Here is a 19046-nt window from a genome sequence, read left to right as displayed (position 1 = left end):
TCCATCAATTGAGCGCGCCCAGCTCAGCACAAACCAAAATTTTTCTGCTGACACAATCAAACAAATTTATTGATGTTTATTCGATTTGATTTAAAATTCAAATTGTAGAGAGCGGTAAAATTCAAAAAATTCAAAAATCCAATTGATTTCAAAATTGAATTTTTATTTCCATCCGGCGAAATAAGAAAATGGTTCGGATTTGGAGTGAAGATGGCGGATGAGTCGTCTAGTGCCCGTGGGCAAAAAACCCACGTCAAATAAAAAAATAAAATAAAAAAAAGGAAAAAACAAAACAAAAGGGAAATGTGTCGTGTTTTGATTTGACTGGCACTACTGGTGGTACAAGTCAGAGGCTGCTGCTGGCCCTTTTTTTCTCTGTTTCAAGGTCTCGATCCGTTAGCGTTAGTTTGCCCAGTTACCCAGTTCGTGTAGAGCTGCTGGCCCTGTGTGTGTGAGACCCACCCTCGAAACAGGACAGACACACCAAAACCAAATAGAAAATAGAGACGAAAATAAAAACCAAACCGAGTCGAATCAACACCTGTTCAATCACGTTGGAAGCTTCTGGACAAAACACACTGGACGGTATAGTTGTTGGTCGGTTCGAAAAGTCAAACCAATTTCACTTCATTCTTTTTTCTGACATTTGAGCAGATATATAAACAGTGGCAAGGTCGAACAGACGACTGTCAGAGGACATTGGTGACGTTTCATTTTCGCCAGGTAAAATTATTTGACAGGTAAATCAATTCGATCGAATTGTTTTTAGATTCAATTTTTTTTTCAGCGGTTAAATCCTCGTGAACATTATTCCAAATTTCTAATTTTTAATTGAATTCATTTATTTATTTGAGTCCATACAGGTGAGAGAGTATAATGGAAGGTGTATTGGAAGAAGAAGAAGCCCGTTCTGTCGGCGTTTGGGCCTGGCTGAGCCTGTCGAGTCTTCTGCTGGGGGGATTATTGGCGTTGCTATGGTTACGCAACTCACAACAACGCAACCACCGACTGCTGCTGCTGCCGCCGGGACCGTCCGGTTTGCCTTTGCTCGGCTACTTGCCGTGGATCGACAGCCGGGCGCCTTACGAGACCTTTGCCGGCCTGAGTCGCCGCTACGGCCGCATTTACTCGCTCAAACTGGGCGACATGTTGGCCGTTTTCATCAGCGATCCTCAACTCGTCCGCCAGGCTTTTAGCCGGCCCGTTTTCTCCGGCCGGGCTCCGCTCTACCTCACCCACGGCATCATGAAAGGCCACGGTTTGACTCAATTAAATTACATAATCAATTATTCTTAAATGAATGAACTAAAAATTAAATTGAAATTGATTTTGCAGGATTGATTTGCGCCGAAGGCGAGTCGTGGCGGGAGCACCGTCGCTTCGTCATGAACGTCATGAAACAACTGGGCATGGCCGGACGTCAAGGCGCCTCTGTCATGGAGTCCCGTGTCATGGCCGGCGTCCTGGAATTTGTCCACGTACTTCCAAAAAAAAACAAAAAATTTCATTTTTTAAAAATAAATTTCAATTTACGCCTCAATTCTGCGAAACTGTCCAGGGACTGGAGTGTCAAGTGTCGACGGGCGTCGGTGGCGTCGGTGGCGTCGATTTGGTGCCGGGATTGCGTCACTGCATCGGCAACATCATCAACGGCGTCGTTTTCGGGCGGACGTACGCGGCCGACGATCCGACCTGGATTTGGCTCCAGCACCTGCTGGACCAAGGCGTCAAACAGGTGGCCGTCGCCGGGCCCATCAATTTCCTGCCCGTTCTCAGGTTTCCCAGCAAATTGCACATTTTTCCTTTTTCACTTTCTAGCGGTTCATTTGACTTTTTGTTTTGTTCTGGTGGACGGGCCAAGGTTCTTGCCCAGCTATCGGAAGATCATGTCGTTCATCCTTGACGGCCAAGCCGAGACTCACCGCCACTACCAGGAGATAATCGACCAGCGCCAGCTCAATCTCTCCGCCAATCAAGGTCGTCGTTTGGCTTTGGTCCGTCCTTGCCCAGTCACCGTTTCTTATTTTATTTTGATGATTTAAAGATTACACCAGCGTCGTCGAGGCCTACCTAATAGAAATGGAACGTCGTAAATCAGCCGGAATCCCGACCGAAACCTTCACCACTGTCCAGCTGCACCACTTGCTGGCCGACATGTTTGGTGCCGGGACGGACACGGCATTGACGACCATCAAGTGGATCGTCCTCTACTTGATCCTCTACCCGGACGTGCAAGTCAGTATATTAAAACACATACACACACACACATGGTCGTCGGTTGAATGACCGACACTTTGGCGCTGGCCAGAGAAAATTTAAAAAAACAAAAAATACGTGTGTCCGGTTAATTATATTACATTATCACACCCAACTTTGTGGCTAAATCAGCAGCTCTAGCAGCAGCTAAGAGTTGATTGAACGACGAAAGACGATGGGGCGATTCTTTTACAACAGTTTACTAATGAGCACAGCTTCTTCGTTATTAATTTGATTATTTTTGCCCAGCTCTCTTCTCGATAAGCTTTTGGCTGGTTGGGTGGTGGTGGTGGTGGTCGGGGAAATGTCGTTGACTCTGTTCGTCCGTTTTATTTTTTATTTTTTATTATTTGATTCGCCAATCTCATTTCCCAGTCAAAGTTAAGAAAAATGGACGTCCTTGGTCGTCCGTCTACTCTTTCACGTGCGGTGCGCATCTTTTTCACTTTGAACCGCATTCGGGAAGATGTCGTCATGTACGAGTCGATTGATTTTCGGGACTCGTCTGCGATTCAAAGACCTTCGGTGCGTGTAATCAACGAAGGCCGTTCGTTCGCCCCTTTCTGTTTTTAAAATAAACCTGCGCAGTTTTATTTTATAGACATTCGGTCCCGGCGGATGGAATGTTTTTCTCTCGCTCTCTATGGGCCTCACTCTGTTGGTTTGTAATGGCCGTAGGCAAGGACGTCCTGGGTCTGGTGGGTATAGTAGACCCCCAAATTTAAAAAAAAAGGGCTCGTACTCACGGCTAAATTTTTTGGCGCCTTTTTTCAAAATGAAAGAAATTTCCCTTTTTTGGCGGCCTTGATTTTTATTTAGACAAATGGGAGGAGGAGTTTGGGCGCCGGGAATTTCAAAAATACAAAAATCAAATGGTCGAGGCCACATGGAAAGTTCTATCCGATTTCTGTGTAATTCGCCACCATCCAGCGCGCGGAGTTGTTACGTACAAGGGAATCCAAAAGGAGAAGAGTCCATTGCCTCCTCCTTAACTTCTTCTTCTTCTTCTTTTGATGGAAAAGAAAACGGAAACCTTGGGGAGATGTGCTGCTGCTGTTTGTCTTGTCAAAAAAGTTGCACGAACTTTGGTCCCCGGAGAAATAAAATTTAAAAAAAGGAGGAAGAAGAGAGAAGAGAGAGATCATTGCACTGTTTCAGGGCTATTTCGCCATGCACACACACACCGGGTCGGAAATGATCATCCGCCAAGGTCCAGGCGAGTCCAGGCGAGCGAATGAAAAACAACAAAATTTAAGGGGGGAATTCATTTCAACCCAATCGACGAAAAAATTACGTTCAGCTAATTAAATCTATGGTTGTGATCCGGCCAATCGAGTCAAAGGTGATGGACGGCGGTGGCTGATGGCCGACACGACCTCTTGGCTCCCATCGTCCTTGCTGTGATCGTCTCTTTGATGAGATGCTGGACGGATTTTTGCCCGTCCGCGCCCGGTCATCGCACTCGGGGAATCGCCTTGGAAAGAAAAACAAAATATCAAAACGGAAATTTCTAGAAGCCAACAGCCAAATAAATTCCCAGAGGTCTGATGATTATTTAGCGAATGTATTTTTCCAAGAAAAAGGGGCCCGGCACCGGTCGTGATTGAACGATTGGAGAATTTTCATTTATTTTCTAAATTGTTCCTATACGCCATGCATGGATACAAAAATAGCCACGTGTGTTTTTTATTCTTTTTTTTCTATTTGATTTGATTTGGGAGGGTTTGACGCCGGCGGCGATATTCCCGCGCGCGTCCGCTCAATCAAGTTTTCTCTCTCTGATGCAATTTCTTTTCTGATTTGAAAACAAAAAAATTTGTCGTTCACCGAGTGAACCAGTTTTCTTTTCTTTGTTAATTTAAACAATTTTCCCAAGGTTGGGCTGATTGGATTGCGCATTATTTTTGGGTCGTTTTGGGTGGTGGTGGTGGTAGACGCCCACTTTGAATTTTCGTTCCAACCCCCTTGCGATGTCAAATGAACGCAGCGCATAAATTAAAATTGGTTTCTTTGATTTTCCGGGTTTTGTGTGATGTTATATATATAGGAGCGAATTCACGAGGAAATCGAGCGAGTCGTCGGACAATTGGATCAAGGAAGAATTCCGTGCTACGCCACAGATGCCCAGCGGATGCCGTGGACGGAGGCCACCATCTGCGAGGTCCAGCGCATCAAGACCATCCTCCCCTTGGGAGTCCCGCACGGAACACTACAAGTATAAAACACAAAAATGATTTCATTTCTTAGTGCTGAATTTTTAAAAAATGTGAAATTGGATTTTCCCGCCGCCGCCGGATTCAAATTTGTTTCCAGCCTCCGACCAAAAGTTTTGCTGGTCAAACATTTTTGTGTGTTGGTTGAAAAATGTTGAAGAAATTGTTTTTGTCTGTTTTTTTCCTTGTTGGGTGACTGAAAGGATTGCGAATTGGCCGGTTACCGGATCCCTAAAGGGGCCATGGTCGTGCCCGTCTGGTGGGCCATGAATCTCGATCCGACCTTGTGGCCGGAACCTTTACAGTTCCGTCCGGAGCGTTTCCTCGTTGCCCGCCAAGAAGAGGAGGAAGAAGAAGAAGGAAAATGGCGAGTCGAGAAACCGGATCATTTCTTGCCGTTCCAGTGCGGACGGCGGATGTGCATCGGTGACGATCTCGGACGGACTTTGATTTTCCTATTCACCGTGACTCTGCTCCAACATTTCCGGCTCTCCTTCCCGCCGCAATTCGCCGAGTATTCCGCAAATAATTTCCCGCCGCCAGACTACGGGTTCACTCTCGTACCTCATCCGTTTCCAGTGGCCCTCCATCCGCGCTAAGCCCCTCCGGAATTTTAAAATAATTCTCTGTGTGTGTGTTTGTTTGTTAGTGTGTGTTGAGAAGGAGGAAAATAAACACTGAGACAACCAACGTGAGTGTGTGTGTGCGTGGTCAGTGTGTGTGTGTGATTCTCCATATTTGTGCCTTGGTATCGGCTATCGGGAGACCAGTTTTTGATTTGATTTGTTGGTCGAAATTTCAATTCCAAGGTTGTCAGATTGTGGGCGTCGCCGGTAAGTTGCCAATTTCGAGTTTCCGCGTTTGATTATTTTGATTGTTTAATTCGAAAAGATTTGGGTTAGGTCGGGTTATTAGGAGACCATCAGTGTGGCTTGATCCTTGTTCCCGAGACCAGGTAAACAATTTTATCCCATCCCCGTTGATGTAATTTAATATAATAGAAATTGTTCAAATATAATGGAAATTTGGTTTTGGTTTGGTTTTTTCGATTGGGATGAATTTGATTTCTGATTGGAATTACGAATTCATTTTTCTAGCGTTTCTATTCGGACGAGGTCGGTTGTTCAACTTGTGCAATGATTTGTTTGTGGAAATAAGTCTATACAGTGATCGAATTACTTTATTAGTTTATCTCATTTTCTTAATCACCCGAAAGAGAAACGCAGTAGTTGAGCTCTTGACTCACGCAAAAGTTTAAACACTTTGCCCTTTTGAGCTATTGGTTTTTTAAAACATTATTTTGATTATTATTTACGAATTTTTCTTATTCGGAGCTTTTGAAAATTTGAGTTTCTCCTTGGCCCCCCATTTAAAATTAATTGGCTCTACTCTCTACAGATCGAATGCGCAACGCAAATTGTTTGTCGCCTTGAACAGTTGCAACGACGGCTGCATTCGATTTGTTCCAAGTGATTCCCAAGGACTTTCTTTTACTTCCCAAACATTTTAATTGAATTATTTTTAATTGCCACTATGGGTTGATGGATCAAACTCCAAGGTAACTGGGGACGGTGCTGACCAAAGCTTTTTTTTTTAAATAAATCACGTCGGAAAGATTTCAAGTTGCTACGATTCCTACGAAACAATCCAAACTTTTGTCAGTTTTGAAATTGGCGCCAGAATTTTAGTTTAGTAGAAATTGGCGCGAAATTCAAAATGTCCACCTTTTTTAAAATCAAGTGAAAAAAATAATCGTCCAACTTTTTCTGCCAGGTCGGATACCAAAACACCAACGGACTTTGGTGCTCAATATCCCGCGTGAATCGCCCACTACCGAAGACGCGGAAAAAATAAAAAAAGCCAACAAGAGATATGGTAATAATTGTGTTCCTTGTATGTACAAACAACAAAACAACAACAGGGAAAACAAAACTTTTTTCGTTTGACACAACAAACACGCACCTAGACGTATGTTTAGCACAGAGCAAATCGAGAGTCAAAAACACACAAGTGAAAAAAATTACAAATGACAAAAATTACGGGAGTGAGGGGGAGTGGGGGGAAGAGAACGTGTAACGAGAGACGGGACTTTTGGGAGGTGGTCGATCGTTGCGATTCTCTGCGACTGGAGTAGACACAAACACAAAAATGGTGAACAAATTACAAATCGGATTTTTGTTGTTTTTATTGTGGAATTATTTTAAAAATCAGAGAGAGAGAGAGAGAGATCCGATGATGATGATGTGACGTATTTACAATTTTCCAGGGAGAGGGGGGGGGGGGTCAAAAATTACATTGTTATTTTTTTTTTCAATTTTCAAATGTTTCATCAAGACACAATCACAGCGAATAGCATAACATCAAAAATAAGACACACAAATTTATGTACAACATTTAAAATATTTTTGCCGGGTAATAAAAATTCAAAAGACTCAAATTTAATTATAATTTTTTTTTTTTTTTTTTTTTACTGGGCTGATGCTGGACAGCTCAGAAGAATTTCCGTCGTTTCTCGGGTCGATTCGTCCACTTTCTCAATGTCACGACCTTCGGCGCAAACCTTTTTTTAAAAATAAAACGGGATCGGTTAGAGGCGGGAAAACAACGGGAATTTTTGAATTCAAAAGAAAAAAAGTTGTCCAGGGAAAAACGAATTTTTTACCTGGAAAGATTGCGGAGAAACGGTGACGCCGGCCTGTCCCCTCAAGTCCGGCATGGTGGCCCCTTGTGGCAGCGTCAATTTGAACGTGTGCAGGATGGTGGAGAAGAAGAGGAAGAGCTCGGCTTTGGCCAGGACGTCGCCCAGACACACCCGCCGACCGACGCCGAACGGGATAAAGTAGTCGGGTTTGACGACTTTGGTCCCGTCGGCGCTCAGGAACCGCTCAGGGTTGAACACTTCCGGATCCTTCCACAGCGATGGCGACATGTGCACGGCGTGGATCAGCGGGATCACCTGGGTGCCTTTCGGGATCGTGTAGCCATTCAACGTCGTCGTTCTGTTTATCGAATTAAATTAAAATTGGATTCCAGTTAGAAAAATTTGAAAAATTCGAGCGGGAAAAAAAGCGAAAAAAATGTACCTGGACGTTGAGTGTGTGGTGCCGAGGGGAACGGCCGTTGCTCGGCGCATCACTTCCAGCATGAAGGCCTCGGTGTAGGGCAAATTGGGCAAGTCGTCCAGGGACGGCATCCGCCCGCGTCCGACGACACGGTCCAGTTCCTCCTGGACACGGGCCTGCATGTGCGGCTCCCTCAGGGCGAATACGGTGGCCCACTGCAGCGTCGTCTTGACCGTCTCTGTGCCGGCGCTGAACATGTCGCCGATGATTTGCTGCATCTGACGGTCGCCGTTCTTGCCGTTGAACAATTTCTCGCTCCTGCCTTCCTCCTTGGCGTTTTGGATTTCCAGGATGTAGCCGTCGATGATGTCGCGGATGTTGTTTGGGTCGAACGATTTCTTGTGCTCGTCCACGATCGACTGGTAAAAGCCGCTGATTTCCTTCAAATTCTTTAGACAAATTTTGAAATTTGAAATTTTGGCGCCAAAAAATTAAAATTTGAAAATTCGGTCGAAAAATAATCTACCTGCTGGATTTTGTTGAAGGCGTAGTTGAAGCCGGGCAGCAATTTGAGAATGGGAATGAATCCGGCGGCAGCTGTGACGGTGAACAATTTGAATCCGTCGTCAATGAGGCTGGTGAAGCGGATGAATTTGGGGTCGTCCGGACGGAAGCGGACGGACATGAGCAGAGAGCAGATGACGTTGGAGACGGAAGACGAAAGGTACGAGCCCAAATCAACCGGATCGGATTTCTTGGTCGCCAAATCACCAACAAGTTCCAGCACTTCATTCTTTAATTTAATTGGAAAACCAAAAATTCAACACCCTGGACCATTTTTAGAGTAAAATTTAATTCATTTACCATAATTCTGGCTTCCATCTTCTCACGGCCGTCGCCCATGTGCTTCATGCCGAAATGGCGCAGACGTTCGTGCAGGAATCGGCGCTGCTCCTTCCACATTTTGCCCTCCGTGTTGATAATTCCTGAATGAATTAAATCGGCCCAGTTAAACATTTGAATTCACAAATGAAGCTGGAAAAAAAATTCGTTTAAATTACCGTATCCGTCGAGGAGTTTCATGAAATCGTTGTCGGGCCGGCAGGCGAATTCCTCACGCCTGAAGGCTTCACGGATGATTTTGTGATCGCTGAGGACGACAATCAATTCCGATCCGAGTTTAACACTAAAGACGCTGCCGTACTGGCGACTGAGGGCCGTCAGTTCCTCGTGAAAATCGCGTTTGATGCGCGGCAGGTAGCCGAAGATGGGGTAGCCAAGGGGTCCCGGCGGGAGGTTGCGGGACGTCCGCCACCACCGCCACAAGTAGGAGGCGATCCAGGCGACGAAAATGAAGAAGAGCGTCGTCCACAGCGACTCGCTGCACGACGTGTCCACAATCAAATGAAGCATCCAGGTGGCCAATCGTCCCAAACTCCACACGATCATTTTCTTCTTCTTGTTTCAAAAGTTTTGGTTTCAAAAATTCAAAATTCCAGTTGAATTTGTCGGGGGGTTTTAGCACATTGAACTGGGCGATCAAATTTGGAATTTTTTGAGTTTCAAATTGAGCGCGCAAAAACAACCAGCAGGGTCAAAAAAACAATCAATTGAAATAATTTTTCTTGGCAATTGGAGAGGAGGTTTAAAAAACAAACAACGTTTGAAAATGTCAAAAAATATTCAAATTTGTTTTTTTGTTCAAGTTTTGGTAGTAGTAGAAATGTGGTTGGGGGAGGAACGAGTTTCGAGTGTGGTCAAGCTACGGTTGAAGCGCAAACTTAAATCGGACTCGGCTACTCGACGAGCGGCTCTTTTTATACGGACGGGGACCCCTCCCCCCCATGTGGGAGGAGGCAAAAGAAGGTGGGGTGAGGGTGGGTGGGAGAAACTCTTTTTTTCTTTTTGTATATTTTTCTTCTCATTAGATATTTTTGTTTTAGTTTTTAGTTTTTTAAAAAAGGGACGGGAGGAGGGAGGTGACGACCACCAGACTGCGCTCCGCTTCGGTGAGGTGGTGGAGACCCTTGATCCGACCTATCAGAGGACCCCGCCTCCCCCGTCCCACCCCATCAGTCAAGCCGCAGACTCCGCCCCTTCTCGATTCGGACCTTATTCGAAATTTTTGTTTCGTCTCTCACTCGGTTGCAGCTCGGCCGACAGACTCCCAGTGTCCTCCCATGACTGACCATGTGAGGTCACATTTTCTTGGTCAGACACACACACATGAATTATATATGCTAATTTATTCTTGACATTTTATTTTTTACAGTATCGCTCTTAATTCAATCGTCATAACAAATCATAAATTTTTGTTCAAATTTAAATGGGCGTTTATTTTGTTTTTATTGAATTTTAATTAAACAAATTGTTTTGGGTTGGTGGGACTTTGACCCGAACCAAATTATTTACTCCGCCGGATGTAAAAAAAATTCCAAAATGAATTTGTTAAACAAAAGGGAATTCCCAATGAATGATTTAATTGAAATTAAGTATGGGATTTAACGCTGATGATGACAGCCGGAGAGAGCCATTTGACGCACGATATTTAATGACGTCAATGTAAACCTCAATTTGGAGGTCCCAATCAAAGAACGAGATCCTTTTTAAAATGTAATAACAAATCTGCTGATGATGATGCTCTGCTGTCGGCTCTTCTTTCCCGACAAACAACATGTGCAACACCAGCATTCATTCTAAAAATGAAATCGCTAAATAAATAACAACATTTGATAATTTTTTAAATTATATTTTGATTTATCTATTTTTTAAATCACTTTATAGAAAACATACAGCATTTTACCATAGTATTAGACACCCGTATACACCCTACAACATGGAAATTCGAGTCGACCGACCCAATTGATATGCAAATCTTGGTAATATGACGAATTGATCTTTTTATTTTCCTTTATTCGGCCCCATAGGAATAATTATTTTTTCGTGTCATTTAATTTTTAATAATAGGCCAAAGTGACTGGGTAAGAAAAAAACGGCGCGTGCAGGGCAGATTTAAAAATGTTTTCCCCTACAGAAAAAAACGGCGCGTGGCCGGACACACCAATTCTAATAATGAGCTCAAGAAAATAATTTTATTTTTCTTTTCAAAAAATAATTCTAAGGCGCGCGTGGCGCGGTGGGGTTATACAGAAGAAACCAAATGTCTATTCGGAGAAACACACACAGGATTACATAATAATAAAACGACATAAGATGAAAAAAAAAGAGTCCAAGTTCATTGATCGATCGGCACGTGAAGATGACAAACGGTCGCCCATTTTTAAACTGCGCGCCAAGTTCAAAAGGCGATCCATCGTCACGCGCTCAATTTGAAAATAATATTTTTAAAAAAAATATTCAATTATATGATAGAGGATATCCTCCCTATATATGGGCCCAATTCGATTCCGATTGGAACGAGAGAAAAAACATCAAACGTTTATCGTCCATTTATGCACGAGGAAACAAAGTTCACGCGCCTTTTGATTTTTTTACTACGAACTTTTTTACTATTATACAGACATCGGGGGCAGTTGACACTGATGCGCTACATTTGTTTTTTTCCCGCGTGATATGAAAGACATTTCGAAAGAAAATGTTCAAATGTGCGCACGAGTTTTAAAATTCAAATTTAGCGCGGAAGTGTTGACCAAGTTGATTTTTGACACGTGTGGGAGATGATGAATCACTTCTAGAGGTATAATAACATCAAACCCGTCAAACCAAATGTTATTTATAGTTAACTGGGTCACTGGGCACATTCTACGACGACCCCTCATCTCCTTTTAAATTCTAATTCTATTATTAAATAATGCCGTTCACGTATATATAATAGGTTATTATACACATTTCAATTGGCTGCTGACCTACACTTTCTTTGTGTGTATAGATTCCAAATAGCCACACACACGCCTATATATAGAGGTAGTATATTGTTCTGTTCACGAAAGAATCCACGTGACTTTGGTCGAATTCGATCAGCAGCAGCTAGTCTGTTGCGCATTGGAATTTATTCCGTCTGAAAGTCTCAGCTAAACATTTCGGAAGGTATATCGATATCTTGGAACCTAGACAGTGTCTGCGTTCGGACATTATGGACCGATGGCCAGCAGCGGCGTATATAGGGGAAAGTCTCTACGGTTATAAATGTTTTCTCTTTTTCTATTTCATTTCTTTCTCTCTCTCTCTCTCTCTTTTCTATTCGAATCTAAATATTTGAATGTCACAAACCCTAAAAGGAGAAAGAATGACGTCAAAACCAGCATCAAACCTCTAGTCTTCTATGGGGTTTATTTCGATCCTCTTGTATATCTTTAGATAGCTATATACAAGAACGCATATATAGTCGATTACGCAACTATCTGGCGTGTGTATAGGCCTCAAACTGCGTCATCCCGGGCCTTATTTAGTCAACAAACTCTCGTGTCTACATGTATATAGTTAATATACATATAGAGTTTCATATTTCTATGGGTGCTGCATCAACTTTCTCGATCAAGTCTATAAACTTTCTTCTGCGTCATCAAAAAACGGCCTATTCTATACACAGTCTGACGTCACAAAATAAATTCGATGCCCAAAATTTGTGTTTTGTTTCTTCTCTTATTTCTATATTTAGGAATATAAACTACTCGGGTGTACAGTATTATAGGCCATACCTCTCCAATGCGGAATCTATATATCTCTCTATATACATGTATATACGTGCGTATAACAGGCAAGTATAACAATAACAAAAAAAAAAGAGCCTCTCCGCGTATATATATACGAGACACAGGTAGGAGAGTAGGCCAAAGGTGAACGGCCTGTTTTGACCTAGTCTGAATGATGAGCGAGTCGAGCCTTTAACACAGTCAATATATAGGCTAGCTGGGCTATATAGGTAGGCCTTTCCTCTATATATCTTCTCCTTCCCTATAGACGTGGGCTGGGGAGAGAGGATAGACATCAGCAAAGCCCTGAATTGTGTACAATCTACACAACAAAAGAGACGAGAGAATGAGGGATGTTTTCCTTATATATTCTTCAATGGCAGCAGCAGCACGGGATAATATCCAAGGGGAAGAAAGGAGATGAGAGTAGGCTATGTAGAATGTAATATAGCCAAGAGCATCATACACATTTGATAATCTATTATGTGTCTAACCGCAACTCATTTGTATAAATCATCAACTGATTACACAATCGAATTTCAAATTTCCCGCCTTGACAATTTTTCGACCCAATGGTAGGCCTACAGATACATAGAAATGAATCATATAACCGCGAAATGACTTTGGAAAAACGTTGGAAAAGTATATAAAGGCCATTGACCAGGAGCTTTCAGGATCAAATGAAAGTGAAATCTCTTGACCGCCTATAGCCATCGACATCCAATTTCAAAAAGCGATTTTTTTTTCAAAAGAAAATGGATATATATAAACCCCCTCTGCTCCTGCTGCTGATGGTCTACATATTCCCCAAATAAGGATATATATAACGGATATAGAGAGGAGAAAACACCACCACCACCACAAAATCAAGTTTTCTTATATTCTTTTCTCAGCGACCCATTGAACTTGAGCCCATGGCTCCACGGTCGTCTCTGCTGTTCCAGCAGCAGCAGTGCAGCAGGTCAATTGCCCCCCTTCATTTCTACACAGCACTAGCTGCTGTGTCCTATTTAGGATACATATCTTTACCTTTTAGAAATAAATATTTTTCTCTCTATTTTCTTCTTCCTTTTGGAAATAATGCTATCGTATCCTACTATCCTATTCCGCCCCCGTCATAACAATCATCCGGTTTTTCGTATTAAAAAATTTTATTTGGTTTCACTCGCAGCAGCAGCAGCAGCACAATAAAGGAATCAATAAAAATATATATCAGAAATCTTTTTTTTAATTTTTTTGATCCTGCTAGCGCGTGTGGGTGACCTCAGATGACCTCTTATAAGAGACTAGAGAGACGCAGATGGTCTATATATCCGCGTGTTATGATGGGTTCACCCCCCTCTTGTTTCCCCCCTCAGAAAAAGAAAAAAATCTTACCTGTGAAAAATAGTTACACCGAATAGAAGAAGAAGAAGATATATAGAAAAAGATATACTATAGTATATAGAAGAAAAGGACGACATTGTATTATTGCTAGACATGCTTGGCCTCAATATAATCTAGCTATAACCCCTTATAAATAGCGTGAGGCAGCAGGAGCTCAAAAATGTGTGTACATATTATAAAATGATAATTATTACTTACTATTTTACCCGGATATACATACTCATATTAAAGAGAAAGGTGTGGTGCTGCTGCTGCTTTATATTGCATCAGCATGAACAGCTGCTGCGATCTTGACCTTTGATTGTTAATTCATTTCCCGGAGAGAAACTACTACAATTCAATGGGAAATCTGTTTTAAAAAAGGAAGTAAGAACATTTCATTGAATATAAAGGTGACCTGATTTAGGCTATATACTGATTGACAATGTAGCTATATACATAATAGACTTGGACTGATGACAAGTTATATGTTCACGTGAAAGCGACCTTGTAGGCTAAAGGGAATTATTATTAGGGCTATATCTATAGACTGATAAGATAATAGTAGCCATCGAGAAAAACTTGTTTGCGAAGTCTATACATTTTCCTTTACCATGTTATTTAATGTATAGACAACGACAATTGAAATTGTTTCAGACGTATTACATTTCTATTATTAAATTATCAAGAGACTTATTGTCCGAAAATATTTTAAAAGGTGAACGGAATATGCTGGACACGTGTAATCGTCCTGGACGTATATCCCAAGGCCGGAGCGTATAAATATAATCGTCTTAATACATTAGATGTTATCTATCATTCCGTCCAGTACATGATTGGTTTGACTTATTCTCAGGAGCAACAATGTCTGGCGAAACACCAATGTCCTTTTATAGAATTCTCAGATCTAATTCTAATTAAAAATAATATTGGCTACCAGTTACAGTGCCAGGCACGTGCCTTTCAAGGTTGTTCCGCAACAACAACAACAACCTGTTAAACGCCTTCATATTTATTACACAACACATTAGTTTATGATATTCGTTTCTTTTTAAAGATTCAATGGCATAGAACTGCGCAGTAGACGACTCAATTGAAAAGGTTACCGAGTTTATACAATATCTTCATTTGATTTTGTTGTTTTGTTGTTTTGTTGTTGTTGATCTTGTCGCTGCTCGCCAAGGTCCAAAAACATTTTGATTGTTTATTTGTATATTAGCATTAGTTTTAAATTCATTTCCGTGTAAAATTAAAGACCAAATTGAATTTTTTTCTTTACACACGCGGTTGGTTTCAATGGAGGACCTTGGCTGTTTCTCCCAATAAATTAATGATTTCAACATAACTGAATTATTTATTTTTTTTTTAAGTATGACTCCACTTTTATAGTGTTACCAGGAAACTCGTCGTACTCATTGCATTCGACTTCTGGTCGGCTGCATTTGTTTTATTTAAAAAAATTGATGAAATTTAATTAGTCATTGTTGCGGAATGTGTAGCGCAGAGGTAGATCAGAACCAATTATAGAATTAAGCTTGAAAAAATTTGTTTAACGCACTTCTATCCCGTTATAATTTAATAAAAAATTATATTCCCTCTTGGCTTACGAGAAGGTCCTGGGGAATCTTATTAGTATGTTGCGCTCGAAAAGTAATTATCTTTCGGCTTTCCTGCAAATTTTGTTAGGAGACCAACTTTTAGATATTCAAATAATCTTGAACCGGTTGGCGAATGTCGAGCACGGGCAACTGCATTGATCGTTTTTGATCGGTTTAGATTAATAAGGGAGGTCGATTTGTAATAGTTAGTATCGATATCTTAATTATTTGGCTAATTAGAATAAATTAGTGTCGTCTGCTTCGATCACCAAAAATGTGCGAGACTCGTGATAGAATCACTTTATACAAACTCCATGCTGTTTAGCAGGGAAATAAAACCAAGGGTAATTTGATTTTAATGGTTATGAGAGCTTAAAAAGATTAAGAGAAACCTGTTCTAAATTTTTGAAATGTAAAGTTTTCCTGACTAGCACAACTATCATGTAATATAAGGCCCCTCTGTGAAAGCATGGCAGATTGTTTTACCTATCTAACCTTTTCCTTTGTGCACAGATTTAAGACCTGAGCCAGCCATCATGCCATCCACAAGATATGCAATTAGTCTTGTGATGTACTTGTCATCAGCAACAATCTGAATCTCATCATCGCTTGGGTAATGATTTACGTTACTTTGATTAACCTGTGACCTGATGGACATTTTACTGTTGCATGACTAGCATCAATGCAGTGCATTACATGTACACCTTCAATTCTTTTATTAACAATTAGAGTTTACTCAATGTCTCTTTTTCCAACTTTTCCTTAACTTGTTGTCTCATATCTTTCAATATTTTTCGTAACCCAAATTTTTGATTTTCTATTTAGATAAACAGCATCCCGTTTGGATGAAGAAACTACCTAAGTCGATCGAGTTACGCATCTCTTGTTGCCTTTTCTTTGAATGCCCTCGTGTACACTCATGTGAGTGTGGGTGTATTCACGAGGACCCAATTTTCCCTATCCTGTCCGTGGTGGATTGAACTCTCCAGCGGATGGGGCACTTGTGGATGGATGCCTGGCCGTATTTTCCAGCCTTAAAGGTAGGACAAATATTGATCTGTTGAATTCCTATCTGAACTGTTTGGTGGCATTGGTTGGAAATCGTCAAATAACACGGAATACGATTCCAGGCCGTTGACTGGGACTTCTCATGCCGTTTTTGTTGACTCAGTTAGGGTTCATAAATTAATTCAATGGTGGAACGATTTCAGATCAGGCTTGTTTTGTATATCTCACAACTTTGTCTGTGGGTAAAAAATCAAATTGGAAACTATTTGAACTTAAAAGTGCAGCTATAGAAAATGTTGTGACCAAAGGGGACCTGGGCTGGCCCCTCCTCGTTTAAAAATCAGGACTCCGAGAGTGAATCAAATTTAATCTTTTTCTGAAATTTATTTAAACGTTGACCGTCGTTTAGATATCAATGACAGGTGCCACCAAGTCTGCGTGCACCACTTATGAAAAAAGACATATAGTTAAGCCCAGCAGGCGGCCACTGTATACACCCTTTTTTCTTTCCCCTTAGTAGCAACAACATTTTATGTTTTAAAAAAAGGGGGTATCGTCGTCAAACATAATATAATAACTGGCTCGACAACATCTTTCATTGTCCTATTTCAAAATCAAAATAATCCAGAAAAACGTCCATCGGGTGTTGTCCAGTATAGTTATCGGCTCATGGGAAAGATAAAGATTCCTGGTAAATCCCATTTTCGGCGTCTATTTTTAAACTCAATATTTTTGTTTACTTTTTCTGTCATATTACTTTTTCCTGATGTTTTACGAATTTCTTTTTCGGGTATCCCCCACTACAAAAAAAGAAGAAATAGGAAAGTTGAAATTTATAGCTCTGCTGGTGTACATACATTTATCAATTCTACAGTGTTGTGTGTGTGTAAACTTATATCGAATTCAGTCATTTTTTCAAATGTCTCGAATTTCCATTTAAAAAAAGACCCTACGGGGCATTTTCTCGTTTGTTTAAACGATGAACTCGACAGAAATATTCGCGCATACTTATCATCTATCGTCTTATATGGGAGCCGCTTTGATGCTGCTGCTGTCATGATAATCGTTCGTTAGAATTTTGTCTACCACCACCAACCGATTCTTTGGTATTCAATCGCGTCTGTTGCGCTGCTGCTGCTGCTGCTCCAGGCCAGTGGGAAAAAAAAAATGTCGGTCACTCGGCCAAGGACTGGGACTAACCGTAGCTGCTACCACTACTATAACATGTATAGGACAAGAGAGAAAAAGAGATAGGCCCCAGCGCGTATATTTTTATATAATGTACTCTCCTGTACTCCTGTACATATGTAAATGTCTGGCGAACTTTTATTCAGAAATTCGCATGTCATCTTAGAATTTTGTCTCTGCGATTTTTGTTTTTTAAATTCATTTCAACAATTTGATTCATTTTTATTTTTTTCCGGAGACTCCTCCCACTTTTGATATGTCTTGTCCTTGCCCTACTATCCGCGATTCACTCTCGGCAGCAAAGCAGTGCATAGATCCCAATAAACAGCGGCGCCAAACGTTTCAAAAATTTGTGTTTTAAATGGAAATGAATGACGACGGTCGGGATAGATAGAGTGTGTACCCCCCCAACCCGTTGACGTCAGCACCCAGTGTGTGTGTTTGATTCTATTTTACTTATATGGGAGGCGAGAAGAAAATAAAAAAAGGCGGTTCACGAAAAAACCAAAAAATTCAAATAAGAAAAAGTTTTTTCGGAACTTTTCCAAAATTTGACTCAACGAAAATGGTCGGCCATATTCGTACGTCCAAAAACGAGATTCCCGATCGATTGTTGTGTGTGGGTTTTTTAAAACAATATGAGCTTTGCCAGCTAAAGGGGTGGCCTGGTGGGTGGGTGGGAGGAGTCTTAGATATATAGAGGAGAGAGAGAGAGAGAGACTATATGGTGACCCAGTTGAGCGTTTGTTTTAATTTATTTTATTTTATTTTTTAAAATAAAAAAAACAAATTTTTTCGCGGTCTGCTTTCCATATTTTTATACAATAGAGAGTGATGGTCGGACTCTATAAAAACTGTACATGTTTTATATTCAGCGCTATACATTTGATTTTTGTTTTTTCTTTATTGGCGCTGCGCGATGAAAGTGAAAGTCCAGAATTCATTTATTTATTCGCAAAATTCTTCTTTTTTAATATTAAGATTTTGTTAAAATTCAACCCAATGTGCAATTTCCTTGGGATTTTTCGCAGATGATTTAATTAAAAGCTCCAATTACGTACAAATAAGAGAACAATTAATTGCGTCCTACAGTAATTAAAAGCCTTTGAAAAATTAAAAGAAATCGCCTTCAAAATATTTTTTTTTTAATCAATTGCATTTAAAAATGACCCCCATACATGTGGGAGGGGAAGAAAGAAATCCCCCCTTCTTTTTCGAAAAATAAGAAAAACCAAAAATTTAAAAAATTCAAAATTAAGAAAAGAAATAAAAATAAAAACTTTCACTCGCGTGTGGCTGCTGATGAATGTGTCGGTCGTGTCGTGTGTGTGTGTGTGCAAGAGATCAGGTCGGTTTCTATGGAGACCTCCCCCTTTTCCCCCCTAACAGAAAATAAAAAAAAAAATAAAAATAAAAAAAAGAGAAAGACCAGCCGCCGAACAGAAAATTCTTTTTTTCAAATTTTGCTTTTTATCAAAATTGAATTGAATTTTTAAAAAAATTCTCCTGTTCTTTTTCGTGAATTTCTCAATTATCGTCCCATCTAGTTCGCTGGTGCGCAACTAATTCGTTCACGTAGCGCCAATCTAAAATTTCATGAATCAATTCGATATCAAATGATTCAAGAATTGTTGTTGTTGTTGTTGTTCGACCTCCAACATGAAATTTTCCCCTACGTTCTGGAACATATTCCTCTCTCCAGAG

The 19046-nt window shown here is 40.9% G+C and overlaps 2 protein-coding genes across 10 annotated transcripts; one reads left to right on the top strand and one right to left on the bottom strand.

Moving 5' to 3' along the window:
• Positions 1 to 268: 268 nt before the first annotated feature.
• On the top strand, positions 269 to 6836 carry LOC124313002 (cytochrome P450 306a1-like). Of its 9 annotated transcripts, none has more exons than XR_006910660.1 (10): positions 269 to 585; positions 655 to 732; positions 848 to 1258; positions 1336 to 1478; positions 1559 to 1776; positions 1862 to 1977; positions 2045 to 2235; positions 4304 to 4471; positions 4673 to 5424; positions 6243 to 6836. XR_006910660.1 is itself a non-coding variant. In XM_046777655.1 (9 exons), exons 3-9 carry the CDS (start codon positions 877 to 879, stop codon positions 5066 to 5068), a joined length of 1614 nt encoding a protein of 537 aa, XP_046633611.1. In that variant the 5' UTR covers positions 269 to 585; positions 655 to 723; positions 864 to 876; the 3' UTR covers positions 5069 to 6054. The 9 variants fall into 9 exon arrangements, 6 of the variants coding, with proteins under 6 accessions (XP_046633611.1, XP_046633609.1, XP_046633605.1 ...); XR_006910662.1 differs by lacking the exon at positions 6243 to 6836 and having other exon boundaries at positions 4673 to 5302; positions 5372 to 6054; XR_006910661.1 differs by lacking the exon at positions 6243 to 6836 and adding an exon at positions 5868 to 6054.
• LOC124313001 (cytochrome P450 18a1-like) lies at positions 6341 to 9314 on the bottom strand. The gene is made up of 6 exons (XM_046777648.1): positions 8593 to 9314; positions 8396 to 8517; positions 8058 to 8324; positions 7553 to 7980; positions 7132 to 7468; positions 6341 to 7029 (listed from the first exon to the last, which is right to left on the bottom strand). Exons 1-6 carry the CDS (start codon positions 8978 to 8980, stop codon positions 6937 to 6939), a joined length of 1635 nt encoding a protein of 544 aa, XP_046633604.1. The 5' UTR covers positions 8981 to 9314; the 3' UTR covers positions 6341 to 6936.
• Between the last annotated feature and the right edge of the window lie 9732 nt (positions 9315 to 19046).

This window comes from Daphnia pulicaria, chromosome 9 (assembly GCF_021234035.1).
Source record: "Daphnia pulicaria isolate SC F1-1A chromosome 9, SC_F0-13Bv2, whole genome shotgun sequence".
Lineage (NCBI taxonomy): Eukaryota > Metazoa > Arthropoda > Branchiopoda > Diplostraca > Daphniidae > Daphnia > Daphnia pulicaria.
Note: the sequence above shows the minus strand (reverse complement) of the source record. Positions and strands in the feature narration are given on the sequence as shown.